Source organism: Phycomyces blakesleeanus, assembly GCF_001638985.1.
Source record: "Phycomyces blakesleeanus NRRL 1555(-) unplaced genomic scaffold PHYBLscaffold_2, whole genome shotgun sequence".
In the NCBI taxonomy this organism is placed as follows: domain Eukaryota; kingdom Fungi; phylum Mucoromycota; class Mucoromycetes; order Mucorales; family Phycomycetaceae; genus Phycomyces; species Phycomyces blakesleeanus.
This window is the reverse complement of record NW_017265135.1, coordinates 2,572,435-2,589,884: the sequence shown is the minus strand read 5'-3', so window position 1 is coordinate 2,589,884 and position 17,450 is coordinate 2,572,435. Positions and strand designations below refer to the sequence as shown.

At 40.1% G+C, this 17,450-nt stretch overlaps 4 protein-coding genes across 4 annotated transcripts; 3 read left to right on the top strand and 1 right to left on the bottom strand.

Annotated features, from left to right (window-relative positions):
- Nucleotides 1-1,378: 1,378 nt before the first annotated feature.
- On the bottom strand, nt 1,379-3,377 carry PHYBLDRAFT_14928 (multicopper oxidase; the record flags this gene model as incomplete). Its single annotated transcript, XM_018432247.1, has 3 exons — nt 1,379-1,492; nt 1,569-2,155; nt 2,534-3,377. 3 exons carry the CDS (start codon nt 3,375-3,377, stop codon nt 1,379-1,381), a joined length of 1,545 nt encoding a protein of 514 aa, XP_018297923.1.
- A 1,504-nt stretch (nt 3,378-4,881) lies between these two features.
- On the top strand, nt 4,882-7,661 carry PHYBLDRAFT_184965 (Serine/Threonine kinase CK1; the record flags this gene model as incomplete). The annotated part of the gene is made up of 9 exons (XM_018439010.1): nt 4,882-5,011; nt 5,104-5,214; nt 5,316-5,464; nt 5,546-5,780; nt 5,854-6,024; nt 6,094-6,254; nt 6,436-6,973; nt 7,144-7,467; nt 7,588-7,661. The coding sequence occupies 7 exons, from the start codon at nt 4,882-4,884 to the stop codon at nt 6,481-6,483; spliced, it is 1,005 nt and encodes a 334-aa protein (XP_018297922.1). The 3' UTR covers nt 6,484-6,973; nt 7,144-7,467; nt 7,588-7,661.
- Nucleotides 7,662-7,914: 253 nt separating this feature from the next.
- Nucleotides 7,915-9,135, top strand: PHYBLDRAFT_106496 (hypothetical protein; the record flags this gene model as incomplete). The annotated part of the gene is made up of 4 exons (XM_018427950.1): nt 7,915-7,950; nt 8,015-8,052; nt 8,238-8,510; nt 8,628-9,135. 4 exons carry the CDS (start codon nt 7,915-7,917, stop codon nt 9,133-9,135), a joined length of 855 nt encoding a protein of 284 aa, XP_018297921.1.
- Nucleotides 9,136-10,155: 1,020 nt separating this feature from the next.
- On the top strand, nt 10,156-15,902 carry PHYBLDRAFT_85927 (glycosyltransferase family 2 protein; the record flags this gene model as incomplete). The annotated part of the gene is made up of 3 exons (XM_018443630.1): nt 10,156-10,445; nt 10,857-12,744; nt 12,855-15,902. Coding segments are annotated over 3 exons (5,226 nt in total), but the record flags the coding sequence as incomplete, so codon positions are not given.
- Between the last annotated feature and the right edge of the window lie 1,548 nt (nt 15,903-17,450).

The window sequence follows — 17,450 nt, the reverse complement described above, 5'->3', positions numbered from 1 at the left end:
TAGCATCATTGCTACGATTTGATTTGTTTTTCCGGACTATGTGGAAAGGCAAATCCCACATTTCAGTATTGGAATTCCCCCAATAATAATAATAACAGCAATAACAGTAGCAATATACATATATGTCTATAGCAACAACCCTTTCTTTTTTTGATATAAAACTTTACCCTTTTTCAATTCACCTTTAAGCTGTTCGACTCTTTCTTCCAGCTTTTTTACTATTTCCCAAAATTCCTCCATTCATCAGCATCGTTATTCATATTACACACACAGAAAACTGCCACATTTTTCGCTTTGTTTGCTTTGCTGCTTTTTTTGTTTTTTGTTTTTTAAAATAATAGCATGACAACATAATAGCAAAAGCAACAACAGCAATAGCCAAATATACTTCTCTTGGAGACCCGATCTGGTCCCTGGACTTTGATATATGTTTTTCTTCTTCTTCCTCTCACCTTTTTCAATGTTTGCAGCCTCTAACTTGCTATTCAATTGATTCTTTGCTGTTTCTACATAGGCTCCTAGAATGGCAGGTGATGGTATGTCAGGGATCTCAGATTCATGCCCAGTACTCATCGTTTGTATTGCTCGGGTTAAAACTATCGTTGACTTTTGGCTATTTTCAAGCTGTTCATCTTTTTCCTTCAATTTTTCTCCAAGTTTTTCCAGTTCCTTTGTTGCCTCATCGTGTTTCTTTCGCTCGGAATCCAAGGCAATCTGTGCCTTGGAATTGGTATCATCATATACTTGTTGCTGCTGTTGCTTTTGTTCCTGAAGCTCATTAAGCTGTTTGGATAAGGTGGAATTCTCTAAGGCGATCTTCTTGAGATGGTTACCAGCTAGAGCTAGTTTCTTTTGATATGAGAGTAATATGGTACGCTCTTCTTGCCATGCTTTTTCTTTTTGTCGGTAGATTTCTAATTGAGCTTGCAGTCCGCTGATCGAATCTAAGTGGATGGAGAGGGTCATCTTCCTTTGTCGTAGTCTGAGTTCGAGAAATCCTTGGCTGGTACCTTGGTCCTCTGACATTATAGACTTTCGCACAAAGAAATTGAGGACGAAATGGATACACTCTTATAAATGCACTGTCGTTTTAAGCTTCCTTTGAGATGAACATCTTTGGCATTTTTCAATCCAGCATGAGTTAGGCTCCGCCCAAGGGCGTGACTGTGTCACCAGGGCAAAGACAAAAAAAAAAAGAAAAGTAAAAAGTGTACACACACACACATATATATGACACTGGGGGTTTTTTCTATTCTTTTGTATTATGTAATTAAATGTGTAAATATTGTCAAGTACAAGCCAATAGATTCAATATATTTTGGAGGGGGTTTTTTTTAAAGAGGAAGAACTTGAAGTCGATTTATTTAAATAGTTAAAATTAGTATACGCTAAAAGCTTCGATTAAATCTGGTGATTCTTCAAATACAGCCATTTTGCCTTGCAGCATATGTGCAGTGATGTGACAATGAATGGCCCAGTAACCAGGGTTATCCTATGTACAGCAAAATGTGTAAGTAAGTAGGTAAGTAAGTAAGTATATATATTTTGCTTGAGAAAAACAAACTTACAGCTTTGATTCTGATTTTAGTCCAACCGCATCCACGTGTTACTGGATCGGGTTCGGAGGGGTAGACGACAGACACGTCTTTGTATAGAGGTGTAGCAAAGTTACGAATGTCCTTGTGTTCTTCATGGTTGTATTCTCCTACTCCAGAGGCAATCAAATGGTGGGAATGTCCATGGGTGTGCCATGGGTGAAGTAGGCAATCAATACCGCCCATCGCATTTTGAAGCACTACATCGATTGTTTCTTGGTAGAAAAGCGGATAGGTCTTGAGTTCTGCACTGTAGCCGTCTTCTTCTAGTTCTTCAAGTCTGGGCGTCTTACGGAGACCTCTTGTCAGAGAGTTGTAGAGTGGTAAGGCGTGTTCGATAGGAGGTCTTCCATTCATGTAATAGCGAGTTGTATTGTCACCATGTTTCATTATCGATGCTCTCAACTTAATGGTACGATCCGGCTGTTCATCCAGAATTTGATCCCGGCCTTGGAGTGGTTGCAGCTTATCCCAGATCCAGCCAACACCATCCTCTTCTGGAAAGACAGGGAAGTCCTTTGCGTATGTAAAGTCCCTTGGAGGCCTCTTTCCTCCCGGCCCTCCACCTCCGCCTCCGCCTTTACCTTTACCTCCTTTACTTCCTCCACCTTTTCCACTGCCTCCTCCTTCTCCTCCAGGCTCACCAGGTCCACCGTGTCCACCATGTCCTGATTTTCCGCCTGTCTCTTGTCGTTTTTTTAAAAACGTTGGATTGGAACATTTTCCACTGTGCTGCTTATTGCTTGTGGCTGCATAAAGCTATAGATTTGTTTTATGTGTTACTTTATAAATTGCTTGACAGGTTTGATTTGCTTTGATTTGAATTTCCCTTTTTAATAAAAAAAAATATGATAACCAAATAATACTAACCTTTCCACTAGAATGAGGATAAATTGAATCTGGCTTCATAATGTTTGAATAAGGCTCTGTTAGCCCACCGGGAGCAACGTAGCGCATGTATCCAAAGCCGTTCTCAGTATAACCTTTACCGCGATGGCGGTACCTGTAGTTTGTTGCGATTGCAAAGGCCGATCCTGGTTCTGCATTGGCAGTATGAACCAATACTGAGAACCTTTGGCCGGGAGTAATCTCGAGGAAAGATGTCTCGTAGGGAACGACCTTTTCGCCGTCGACCTCGATAATTGTCATCGGGTGGTCTTTAATGGCGAGTGCAAGGGTACGGAAGGAGTTTCCACCAATGATGCGGAAACGATAGGTCTTGTTGGGCTCTACGTTGAGGGCTGTGTAGCCTGGACAAGTTGCAGGGTTCATTATCTGGAGTGGATTGTTAATCGTCCTCCCGTTTATTAGAATACTCTCCGCGCTGTGATCAAATCGAAAGGTGGGACCAAGGTAATACGATTCACGCTGATGATGATGCTGGCGCCACCATTCACTCAGATGGATGATCCGCTCGTCGTCGTAGGTGAACGGGCCATCAGAAAGCTGTTTACCAAGCGAAGACGGCCAGGAATTTTCGTCATCGTAGACTATAAAGGGACCTTGGATTGTGTCGTCCTGCATACCAGCATGAGCATGGTAAAAGAATGTTCCTGACTGATTTTGTACACGGAACTTGTGAACATAGGAACCACCTGGTTGAATCAGTGGCTGGGTGACTCCAGGTACACCGTCAGATGCTACTGATCCGTATTGACGAATTCCGTGGTAGTGTATTGCCGAAGGACTGTTTGTTTCCATCCGATTGTGGACTGTGATAACTACATCGTCTCCTTTGGTTACGTATATTGGCGGTCCTGGGAACTGGCCGTTCACAAGCATAACTTTTGTGTGATTTGTGTGACAGTCCGGATTAAAGTCGCCGTTTGTGAGGTTCAGTTCAAATGTGCGCAAGGCAGCAAAGACTACATTGCTGAGTAACAGTAGACCAGTTATCCTACAAACTGCCTTGTGAATCATGTAAGATGTTAAAGAAGAAGAAAGGTGTAGAGGGTTTCGTGAAATCTGGTCTACCATTTCAATGCTTTATGAAGATGACTGAGAGCAAAATATTTTATATTTATCTACGAATGAAAAGGTGAAGTAAAATAAAATAAACAAAATAAGACTAATATTAATACTAATGTTAGTCCTTTTCTTCTTCTTGTTCTTCTTATTTTTCTTTTGACTTCTTCTTCTTCGTCGTCGTCATCATCATTACCCTCTCCTTTTAATGCTACTTCTTTTTATATCAGGTGATGTTTATTTAACACGTATTGTTCAGTCGTAGACTTTTAAAGAGTGGAAACATTATCCATAATAGTATTTATGATTTTATTTATTTTGAGGAATTGGACTTCAATTGAAATTTGTATTCATTAAAGCTAGTAATTATTATCATCATTATCATTATTACCCCAAGGTACTTGTCTTATTTGATGATCGCCGAGATTGATCCCCTTTGATACCATAATGATTCCTTGGTCGGTTTTGCATTCCTCAATCATTATTATGTTTTTTTTAAAGGTAATGATAAATAAGCCGATCTGATATAACAGTTGTAATCCAAATCGTGTTAAAGATACTGTATCGAGAGTTTTCTGTTTACTAAACAAAATAAAGACGTGGATTTTGACGTAGAAAATACAAATATTTTTCCGTTTTTTTTTCTTTAAGCGATGAAGAAATTAATCGTACATAAGCTTTATAATGGGTATCATTTCTTCTTTTAGGATATGTCATTACTGAATTGGTTTGTATAAGATATATAAAGTTGAATATAGAGTATATCGCAAACCTCAAATTGGCTTATCTGGTCTATAGCTGTACTTCACATATTATTATTATTATGAAAATTGTTTGAAAATAGGATCAAGTAAATTCAGTAAATTATTTTTTTTCTATTACCTTGAAACGAAGAACTATATACAGATAGACATATAGAAGAGCAAGAAAAGGAAGTGTTATGCTCAAAATAAGAATGATAATGAAATTACTCTAGACTTCTTTAGTTTTATTCTTCGTTGTACTTAATTATAAGGAGCTCATTTTGAATTGCTTCAAAAAAAAATTGTTCTCAGATTCATGCAGTTCATCTCTTTGCTTATTAAAAAGTTTGTCTAACATTGGTCTGTTACACTGTAATCCAAAAGAAAATAACAACCAGTCAAAATAACCTAGAGTCTTGTCCAAAATACTCTACAGTGTGAATTTATTAAATATATATTTTTATTATTTTATTTTATTTTATTTTTTTACTCACGCATCCTTCTCCATTTTCTATACAATTTATTTTTTTAACAAAAAAGCTCTCATATCCCATTTTTGTTTCTTCTTTTGGAATCTAATGTCTATCGAGATGGAAACACCTGAACCAATTGAAAACACAATTCCTAATCCTCATGCCGAGATTGTCGGTCTCCATTATCGAGTTGGACACAAAATAGGCGAAGGCAGCTTTGGTGTGATACATCAAGGTGAATTTCTTTCTTTTTTTCAAAAAAGGATAACAAAGATATCTATAGAGAAAGAGAAAGTATTTAATTATTTCTCTTTCAAAATAAATAAGGCATAGACTTGAATACAAACGAACCAGTGGCAATAAAATTCGAGTTACGAGACACAGAAACACCACAGTTGAGAAGCGAGTACTGCGCCTACCGAACACTCATTGGTCTAAGTAGCTCGAATATATTTCATTTTATTGATTTAATGTGATTTGTTCTATAAAATAAGATGAAGAAAAGTCTTGCGAATACTAATCTCATTAAGAGTAAGTAGCTGGTATTCCAATGACACGTTATTTTGGAATCGAGGGCCCTCACAATGTAATGGTTATGGACCTACTGGGACCAAGTCTAGAGGATCTATTTGGAATGTGTGGTCGAAAGTTCACAGTAGAAACTGTATTGCTTTTGGCAAAACAAATGGTATACATACATATACATAAAAAAAAAGGTTAATTGTTTTTTATTGGTAAACACGAATTGTATAAATGTACCTGTATGTAGCTTGAGCGTATTCAAAGTGTACATGAGCGCAATATGCTGTACCGAGACGTGAAACCAGATAACTTCTTGATCGGTCTACCGGACAGTAGTGAGCCAAATAGTATTAACCTGGTGGATTTTGGGATGGCCAAGGAGTACCGTAACCCAAAAACCCAAAACCATATTCCTTATTGTGAGCGCAAAAGTTTGTCAGGAACAGCACGATACATGAGTATCAATACTCACCTAGGAAGAGGTAAATGTCAAATACAAATACAAATTTTTTGGTGGAAGGCAGTGGTTGAGGTATAAACTAATTAGTATTGTAGAACAATCACGGAGGGACGATCTCGAGGCACTTGGGCATGTATTGCTGTATTTCTTGCATGGTTCTTTACCTTGGCAAGGGCTGCATGCTTCGACAAACAAGAAGAAATATGAGATGATTGGTGAATTAAAGCAAAATACACGTATTACTGATCTGTGCGAAGGTCATCCAGGTGAGAACTTATATTTGTATACTTTTTTAAAAAAAAGTGGGGGAGAATACTTTATTTACTCGATAAAAGAATTTGCACTATATCTCAATTATGCTCGAAGCTTGAGTTTTGATGGGACACCAGACTATAGCTACATGCAGCAATTGTTTGATCTAGGTCTTGCCAGAGTTAATAAAATTGACCGAGACGTGTATGATTGGAATCTACTTAATGATGGCAAAGGATGGCAGGTAAATTCGCCCACTCAATTGAATAACATAATAATCTACACAGTTCTTGTTTACTACACTATTCCCCTTCTTCTCTTTTTACTTATTACATCTAACCACTACCACTACTACTACTACTACTACTACTACTACTACTACTACTACTACTACTACTACTACTACTACCACCATCAACCACCAGACCTTGGAGCGTAAACCGGTACGAAAACCGCTGTTATTGATGAATTGATCCAAAATTAAAAAAAAAAGCCGACAATACTCTATAAGCCAAAAATCCCCCAGTCACATATCGAATGGTAGCAAGTACTAAGGAAAAGAAGATAGGGAAAAAGATGCACATATTTGTCTATTATCTAATTATGTCCAGTATATATATATATATATATATATATTATATACAAATACTGACTCTTATTAATATGAGTCTTTCAAAATATCAGTAGTTTTTTTTTTCTTTTAAAAAAAATTAATAATGAGAAATACTTTACAATTTCGAATCTATTCATATACAATTATTCTTCACAGAGTAACTTCCATTACAACCAGCTCACAATATGTATATATATATATATATATATTTCGGTTGGATGGTCTGAGGTCTTGTTGGCTGTCATTTTTTGGTTTGGTTTGGTTTTATCGTTTATAAGGAAAGAAGAAGAATCCGTTACATAAACTTGTCAAAGAATCGTTCCAGAGGACTCTGCTGTGCCTGAGTCCACCTAATTAATTACACACAGGAACAAAACAATAGTATGTTAGCAACAAACACGGTTTTATCTATATCTCTTTTGTCTATATATATATATATTTGAAATAAAAAATAAACTAAAAAAAATCCCCCCATCAGAAACTCTCTTTCTCTCTCGCCTTCCAACTCGATTGTTCTTACATAGCAAAACCTCTACGCTGAACCCATCTGCCGTTCATCTTCTTGGCATTCTTGGCATTGTTACGAGTACGCTGACCGCGAACAGGTAAACTCATTGCGTGACGTTTTCCAACGTAGTTGTTGATGTTACGATGGTGCATAACTTGGTCACGGACCTGTCGCTTGAGGTCACTTTCGATTGTCATGGCCGCAAGGGTGTTTGTGAGCTCGTTGACCTGAACTTCGCTCAGCTCAGCGACCTTTGTGGCCTTGGGAATTGCCATTTTGTCGCACAGCTTGATAGCAGTTGGTTCACCAATGCCATAGAAATATTGTAATGCCGTGCTATATATATGTGTGTGTGTGTATGTATATATATATATACATATATTTAATACGCTTTGTTTTTTTTTGTTTTGCTTTTTTTTGTGCGTGTGTGCCAAGCTAATCAGTGGAACATCGTACCTCACCAACTTGCGGTCTGGCAGATTGACACCGAGCAAATGCAACATCTTCTTGTTTCTATAAAACTCAAGGTGTTGTGTAGTGTGGAAGGCCCTGGGGCGGAGTTTTCATGCCTGTTATTTATCTGAACCAGCCACCTGAATTTTCTAAAGCGCAGGATAAAAGTCACACACAACTGGAATGTTAACTAAAAAAAAAAGACTATCAGACTTTAAGTTTTATTTTTGAAGAAGAAGAAAAAATAAATTATTTATATATAAATTTTTATTTTATTCTTTTTTTTTAAAATTCGTTTCATTTCATTTCAATTTTCTTTACCAAAACGTCATGTCCCGTCCCGAACACATTGCACCTCCTGAGATCGTATGTAACACGCATTGAAGACTACGAATGAACAGAAAGACCTGGAGACTCAATTTGTGTGTAGTTTTATGGCGAAGTAGAGGCCAGAAAGTATACTGACAAGTAAGCCGAGTTTTGTGTGTATAGTTAATGATTAAATTTATCTATCTACATATCTATTGTATGTATATGTACATTTATATACATATATGTGCTTCTTTTTTATTTGAATCAATTACTGTTTTATTTTTGTTTTATATTTTGGCTTACTGACTATGTATTATTCATATTTTTTGTGCATAAAATAGTTCTCGTATTGCTTCCATTCAAGCAGAGATGGCATACCGTGCTCTGGAGTTGCTGAACTTGTCAGAGGGACCCAAGTTCCTGTTGGATATTGGATGTGGATCTGGACTTAGTGGAGAGATTCTTGAAGAAGAGGGCCATGTGTGGGTTGGAATGGATATTTCACCACACATGATTGATGTAGCTAGAGAAAGAGAAGTAGAAGGTGACTTGTTTGTTCAGGATGCTGGACAGGGTGTCGGTTTCCGTCCTGGAACATTTGATGGTTGCATTAGGTAAGTTTTTCTTTTGTCTTTAAAGAATAATAGATATATATATGTGTGTGTGTGTGTGTGCATAATTATTATATGATTCTAACTGAATTGAATTGAATTGAATTGATGGTGATTTAGTGTTTCAGTATTGCAGTGGCTGTGTAATGCAGACAAGACTATCAATCGACCCAAGGCACGTCTGCAGAGATTTTTTTCTACTTTATATGCTTCGTTGAAGAAGAGCGCCAGAGCTGTGTTCCAGTTTTACCCGGAAAACGATGATCAGATCAAGTTGATTATTGACGTGGCAACAAGATGTGGTTTTGAGGGTGGTCTTTTGGTTGATTATCCCAACTCCAAGAAAGCCAAGAAATATTATCTCTGTCTGTTTGCTGGTACTCAAACAGGCCGCCGTAATGAACTTCCAAAGGCTCTTGGAGAAGACGGAGAAATGCACCCGGATGAGGTCAAGTCTATCTCGAACGAGAACCGAAGACTGGTAACCCGTAAGCGAAAGACAAACCGCACTTCGGTCAAGGACAAGAAGTGGGTTCAGCACAAAAAAGAGGTTGCTCGTGATCGGGGCGACAAGGTTGTTGCCAATGACTCCAAATACACGGCTCGTAAGCGAAAAGTCCGCTTCTAAACCTATTTTTACATAAAATGTGTGCATCAAACCCTCTTGTTCTTGTTCTTTTTTCAGCTTTCTTTATTAATATCATTTACTATTAATTTGATAATAAAATTTATTTTTATATATAATATTTTTTATTTTATTTTACAGTTGAAAGAATATCTGTCCTTTCCCCCCCTTAAATGATCATATAATAGAAATAAATGATTATAATACATATACATAACAAGAATGAAAGTCAATAAAGAAATTGAGTCTTTCAGACCGTTAAAACTACTATCAAAATGATAGCAAGAAGAAGTACGTTTTGCTTTATTTTGATTAGAAATCACCGAGACTTTTAATTAGGTATTTAGCTATTTTTATATTACAAAATAAAATCAAAGCCCTTTCTTGTATGTAAAAGAAGGTGATCCAGATGGCTTGTTCTTTTTGGGTTTTTTTCTTATTTAACTTTATTTAACTTAGTCTTCTCCGCTCGTCCTCCCATCGTGTTTTGACTACCCGCTCAATCAGTCTAATACTCACCTTAGTTGAGTAGCAAAAAATCCTATCAAACACTCTCTCCGCCCGCCACCTTTTTTTTTTTGTTTCCTCCCTCCCTCCCTCCCTTCAATCACAAACCAACCCCCCCCCCCTCCCTCTTTCTCTTCACCTTACACTTCCTCCTACCAAACCACATTAATCTCCCCCACTCCTCTCTCTCTCTTTCTCTTTCTCTTCCTTCTCTCCTCTTTACCTTTCTCTTAATTTACCTTCCTATTCTTCTTTATATTGATTGAATTCTCTAGCTAAAGATCAATACAAAAAAAGAAGGAACCTACAAAACACCAAAAAAAAAGAGCTTCTGTCTTCCCCCTCTTTTTCTTTTTTCTACCTCTCAATATTTCTGTATTTTAAATATATATATATAAAACCCCATCCTATATATATCTATACATATATATATTTGTTTTTGTACTTCTTTCTGTTCATCTCTCTTTCTATTCCCATCCTGTCATCATGGGCAAACAAAAGAATAAGCCCCATAACCTGGCTGATCTAGCCCAACTAGATCCTCCATCAGAGGAGTCAATCACCGGAACCCTTAAACTAAGGTTCAGAGGTGATATGGTCTACACGCGCATCAACGACTCTGTCCTTATTGCCCTGAATCCATACAAGGACCTTCAACTATCCCAAGACTCGCTTCAATACGTGGCCGAGTATAAGGACACGACCTCTGAACACCTCGAACCACTCCCACCACATGTATTCCAGCTAACAAACCAAGCCTATCTCCACATGAGACGCACAGGTATAGATCAATCAGTTATTATCAGGTATAGTATTCGATCATTATCACCAGGGAGCTGTATACATATATGTATATATGTATATATGGAAATAAATCAATAGAGATGAGAATGAGTCAGTTTATGTATATATATATATATATATACATACATACATAGAGTGTGTGCGTGTATGTGCGTGGGTGCGTGGTTGCGTGGGTGCGTGCGCGTATGTGTGTGAAAGAGAAAGGGGCCACTGTCCAATAGCACAAGGAGGGTAGGGAAGGAAGGGGAGGGGAGGGGAGGGGGGCGAAAACTAAGAAAAAAGGGTTGAGGATGTGGGTAGGGGCTGTGTATAATGTGTGTATCTATTTCATTTTTTTTTGACATTCACTGACATTCAAAATAAATCAATTCTTTGTACTCCAAAAATAAAATACAAAAATATAAAATATATAGTGGAGAGACAGGCAGTGGCAAGACTGAAGCCCATCGATTGATTCTTCAGCACCTCGTGTGTCTCAGCAGCCAAAAAAAGGAGTCCAAATTACAGAACCAGATCGTTAATGCACAGATTATCCTCGAAGCCTTTGGCAATGCCAGGACAATGATGAACGCCAACGCATCAAGATTTGGCAAATATATGGAAATCCAATTCAATGAACGTGGACGCATGATCGGTGCAAAGACTCTTAATTATCTTCTCGAGAAACGACGAGTCACCCACTGTCCCAACGGCGAACAGAATTTTCACGTCTTTTACTATCTTTTGGCAGGAGCTTCAGAAGAAGACAAACAGATCCTCAGACTCGAAGATGTCACCCAATATACTTACCTTAGACGCCCAATGTTGCAGGACCTCGGTGAAGCAGAAAAACATGAATCTCTCAAAACTGCTCTTAGATCATTAGGTTTTGGCAAACGCCACCAGGCACGCATCATGCAGTTACTTGCTTGTCTCTTACATCTCGGAAATCTCCAGTTCGTCGATGACACCACCATGCAAGAAGCTGCCTATGTCCGCAACAGCGAAATCCTCGAACTCTGTGCCGATTTTCTAGGTGTCGATCCCACAGGCCTCGAGAGCGTCATGACATACCGCACCCAGATGATCAAGAAAGACATCACAACCCTGATTCTCAACGCACAGCAGGCTGCCGAACAGCGCAATGAACTAGTCGTTGCTCTCTACTCACTTCTTTTTAGCTGGATTGTCGAACATATCAACACAAAACTCTGCAGCGACACAATTCACAACTTCATCGGAATCCTGGACATGCCCGGCCCCCACACATACTACTCAGAAGCCTCGTTTGACCAGTTTTGCGTCAATCTGGCCAACGAGCGTGTCCACAACTATATGCTGCGTCAGATATTCGAGACCGACACTGCCGAGTACCGCTTTGAAGGACTCGATGTTCCAGACGTGCCTTATTTCAACAATGCGGCCTGCATCGAGTTGTTGGCCCGCCCCAAACAGGGCCTGATCGATATTGCAAACAGCCACAGTAAATCATCGACCAAAACAGACGCAAACATGCTCGATTCATTTGCCAAGTACAACAATACCCACGACTCTTTCTCCCTAAAAACCGCAACAACCGGCGCACGCCAGTTTTCTATCCAGCACTTTGCTGGCCAGGTCACCTACACAACCGAAGGCTTTTCGGAGAGTAACAAGGACGTCTTGAGCGCTGATTTTGTATCCCTGTTGCGCGGAAACGGCACCGATGTACCACCTTCATACAACTCATTTGTCATCGAACTCTTTGCGGACAAGAGTATCAACACCGAAACACATCCCAAGCACGCCGAGGCAATCCTCAACGCACAGCAGGTCAATAAGCCCATGCGATTACCTTCCATGCGCCGCTCAAAGTCAAAGCGACGCAACGCTAACAATACTACAAATGGCGAAGACGATGAGCCTAAAGACACAACCGCAACCACAACAACAGCAGGTGGAGGGGCTCAGAAAGATGGCGATCGTAAGGTTTCATTTGTTCTGTCACAGCTCCAGTCATCTCTGGATGATTTGGTAGCCACACTAGATGAAACCATGCCTTGGTTTGTGCTCTGCATGCGCCCTAATGACACCTCGGCGCCAAATGCGTTTGATCAACAGCGTGTAAAGTCTCAGGTGCGGGCAATGGGTGTACCACAGCTGGCTCAGAGACTCCAGACTAGTTATACAATCTCATTCTATCACGAGGAGTTTTGTCAAAGATATGCCCAGACTCTTTTGGCAGTTGGTGTAGAACAAGACCGCCTCCCACGAGCCCAATGTGAGGCTGCTGCTGCAATTTTTGGCTGGCTGGGAACACAAGCTGCTATTGGAAACAGCAAGGTAAAAAAAATTATATCGGTTTTTTTTATAAACTATACAAAACCCCCAACCCCCAATATTTATATTTATATTTATATATATATGTGTGTGTGTGTGTGTTTGTATTATAGATATTCTTGGGGGAGAGTGCATGGAGACATCTTGAGGATGGACTTAGATCTGTAGAAAAGGACGACCAGAGACGTCAAAAGGAAGAAAAGCGAATTACCGAAAATCTGTCTGGAGGTGGTGCATTACTACCTGTGGGTATGGCCCGTGAACACAGTACAGGTGCATTGTCCAACGTATCCTTTGGATCGGGTGTCGACTTACTGCCCACCAACAGCACGTCAGATTTGGGCCAAGATAACAGACGTCTGTTAGCGGCATCTAGTGCAGCCGCTGCCGGATTACCGGTACCGCGAGGATTTGGTGAAGGTGGGTCAGTATACTCGGACGACAACCGTTCGTTTGTATCAGACGACGAATATTACAAGGACCAGCCTTACCATAGCAACTACGATGACTCCCAGTTTGGGTCTGAAGGGTTTACATCAAGTCAATCGGGTAATATGGAGCTCAAGAAGATGCTTCCGGTAACCACTGAAGCTGCTGAGCCAGCCGAAAAGGAAGAGGTATCAGCGGTCCGAAAACACTGGCTTAGATTTGTCTGGTTTATGACCTGGTGGATCCCAACCAAGTTTATTGAGTGGTGTGGCCGTATGAAGCGAGACGATGTCCGGATAGCCTGGCGTGAAAAGGTCACCTTGTGTGAAATCATCCTCTTTATGTCCCTGTTTGCCTTGTGGTTCCTTGTTTTCTTTGGAAAGACTATCTGCCCTCACCAAGACGTTTACTCCTTGTCTGAGTTACAAGCCCACGGCACAAGCGACAATGCTTACGTATCTATTCGTGGTGAAGTATTCGACCTCTCAAAGTTTGCGCCACGCCACTGGGCTAGCGAAGTAATCCCGGCCTCAAGTGTGTTGTCCTATGCTGGTGTCGACGCCTCGGATTTGTTTCCTGTCCCAGTATCGGCTCTTTGCGAGGGAATTACGGGCGAAGTCTCACAATATGTCTCACTAGACTTTCATATCAATCTAACCGATAATAACGCCAAATACCACGACTTTAGAGCTCAGAATCCCGACTATCGTCCCGACTGGTACTATGAAAAGATGGTCTATTTGCGCAAGAACTACAAACTTGGCGTCATGGGCTTTGATGTCAAGGACGTTGCCAGCCAGGCCAACAATGCTGTCAATCTCGGAGGTATCAACACCATGCGCAACTGGGCTATCCTGAATGAGAAGATCTATGATCTCACGTTTTACATGATGGGCGGCCGCCGTTCGCTTATTCCGGTTGGCGAGGATGTTCCAGCCCAGGTCGACACTAACTTTATGGACGAATCGGTTTTAACCTTGTTCCGCCAAAAGTCTGGTACCGATATCACGGACTACTGGAACGCACTCCCTCTGTCGGATGAAGTCAAGAAACGTCAAGAAGTCTGTCTGCAGAATCTGTTCTATGTCGGGTCCGTCGATCAGCGCAACTCTCCAAAGTGTCTGTTTTCCGAATACTTTTTGCTCATCGTCACCGTCTTTTTGTGTCTTGTTGTCGTCTTCAAGTTCTTGGCTGCTTTGCAGTTTGGCTCGCGCCGAGACCCTGAGAACCACGACAAGTTTGTCATCTGTCAGGTGCCTTGTTACACAGAAGACGAGGACTCGCTCAAAAAGACTATTGACTCTATTGCTGCTCTCAAATACGACGACAAGCGCAAGCTGCTGTTTATCATTTGTGATGGTATGATTGTCGGTGGTGGCAACGATCGTCCTACACCCCGTATTGTCCTGGACATCCTTGGTGTCGATCCTAATGTTGATCCCGAGCCTCTGTCGTTCTTTTCTGTCGGTGAAGGACAAAAGCAACATAACATGGGCAAGATTTACTCTGGATTGTACGAATGCCATGGCCACGTTGTACCATATATTGTTGTCTCCAAGGTTGGAAAGCCTTCCGAGCGCCAGAAGCCTGGCAACAGAGGAAAGCGTGACTCTCAGCTGGTTGTTATGCGTTTCCTGAACAAGGTTCACTTTAACTCTGCCATGACCCCTATGGAGCTTGAGATGTACCATCAGATTAAGAATGTCATTGGTGTCAACCCTTCGTTCTATGAATTTGTGCTCATGGTGGATGCCGATACAGAGGTTATGCCCGACGGATTGAACCGGATGGTTTCCTGCCTTGTACACGACTCCAAGATCATCGGTCTCTGTGGTGAGACAGTGTTGTCAAACGAAAAGGATACCTGGGTTACCATGATTCAGGTCTACGAGTACTTTATTTCTCATTACATGATCAAGGCTTTCGAATCTCTGTTTGGTACTGTTACCTGTCTTCCCGGATGTTTCTCTATTTACCGTGTCCGATCACCCACCAAGAATCAGCCGCTTCTGATTGCTAACCAGGTCATTGAAGATTACGAAATCTGCAAGGTCGAGACTCTCCACTTGAAGAATTTACTGTTCCTTGGTGAAGATCGTTATCTGACCACACTTATTCTCAAGCACTTCCCGAACTATAAGACCAAGTTTACGCCTGATGCCAGATGTGCCACCAATGCTCCTGATCAATGGAGTGTGCTGGTATCTCAGCGTCGTCGCTGGATTAACTCTACTATTCACAATCTCGGAGAACTTGTGTTCTTGCCTCAGTTGTGTGGTTTCTGCTGTTTCTCTATGCGATTTGTGGTCATGCTTGATCTCTTGAGTACTCTGCTACAGCCTGCTATCATTGGTTACTTGGTGTATTTGATATACTCGCTCGCGACCTCTACTAGTGGCGTTCCGGTGATGTCTATTATTACTATTGCAGGTGTCTATGTACTACAGGCAATTATCTTCATTCTCCATCGTAAATGGGAACATATTGTTTGGATGATTGTATCCATTTTTGCGATTCCCGTCTTTTCCTTTTATATCCCGCTCTACTCCTACTGGCATTTCGACGATTTCTCATGGGGTAATACTCGTGTGGTTTTGGGAGACAAAGGCAAGAAGGTCGTTATGCCAGATGAGGGTAAATTCGATCCATCTGTGGTTCCTACCATGACCTGGGAAGAGTATGAGCAAGGACTATATGCTGAAGACTGGAATGACAATGCGTCTCTTGGATCCAAAGGAACAGCGCGGTCTGGCCAGAGCCAGGGCAGTTACTACAGCCAAGGCACCTATCGCAGCCGACAGCAAGGACCTGGGCAATACATGGGACAGCAGCCAAGCAACCAGTCTTATATTGCACCAAGTGCTTATTCGTACATACCCAGCAATCAGTCTTACATTGCACCTTCAAACCAATCCTTCATTGCACCCCCGCCTGCAGGCCAATTCCGCTCTTCTTCACCTCTCCATCGATATGGTGAATAAAATCAAAATCCAAAATACAGAATACAAAATACAAAGTACACTACACTACAATACACCACACAACATTACATCCCAATTCCCAATTCTATTCCCATTTCCATTTCCATTTCTTATTTCCACTGCCATTTCCTCTTCCTCTTCCTCTTCCTCTTCCTCTTTTTCAATTTCTTCTTGGCTAGGCATTTTAAACCCTTTTCTCTGTAAAATGTTTTGCAATAGAATACAATAGAATATATTCCATATCCCCCCGTTATATTCTTCTCTCTCTATATCTCTTTATATTTTTTTTAAAAAAAAAAGTAAAAAAAAGAACAACCCAAAGATGTACTATTTTCTTTTGTACAAATATATATATATATACATATATATGAAGAAGGTCTATAAACACACATATATATATCTATACAGTACCTCCAACAAGAAATACCATAAACAGTCAAAAAAGATTGATTATCGTTAAAGTGCACCGGACTATCTAGCAGTCTCTAACACTTCTCTCATAAACTATTAGACACATTTTTTTGGGATCTTATATATGTTAACTAATTTCCAAATAATTATAATTAAGATCTTTTAAGACATACCGTGAGGGTGAATAGGTCATTAAAGGAGAATAATAATAAGAAGGATGCCTTTCTTTAATTAAATAAGTTAACTTTATGACAGAGTATCTCAATCTTAAGTAGAAACACTGTAATAGAGAGCTTCTTAGCTGAAGATTGATCTCAGGCCCTATCCTAAAAGGAAGTGATTTGAGAATATGTAACACAAAATATCTAGTATCCTATATCTCAACGCCAAGGAAATAGAGGAATATGTGAAGCCCAAGATCAACCTTTGGCTTGCGGAAGAACCGTTTTATTAAAATATATCCATGGAAACACTCAATGTGATATATATGATACATTTATAATGATCCTCATAATATTCAAAAAGAAAAAGAAATATAGCGGCTTAGTTACTTGTGTTCAAGTGAGAAAGACGCCTGTCTTGCCATAATTGACTTTTTAGAGTTATCTAGAAATCATGATAACATTCATTTTTTGATCATAAAATGACTGTAGATAACGTGCTATCTTGAGGTGGTGGGCGTGGTGGTTGGTAACCCCCACCTTGCGGAGAAGGAAAGGATTGAGATTAAAATAAAGTGGGGAGAAGGAATGAGTAGCAAAAGTAGGTCATAGAAGTCATTAGCAGAGAAAGTTTGGTAGAGCATAATAGATACTATCTTTCACAATTTCTCGTTCTGAAAACTGGCTCTTATCCCCACATGCCCAGTTATGGAACTATTATTTGAAT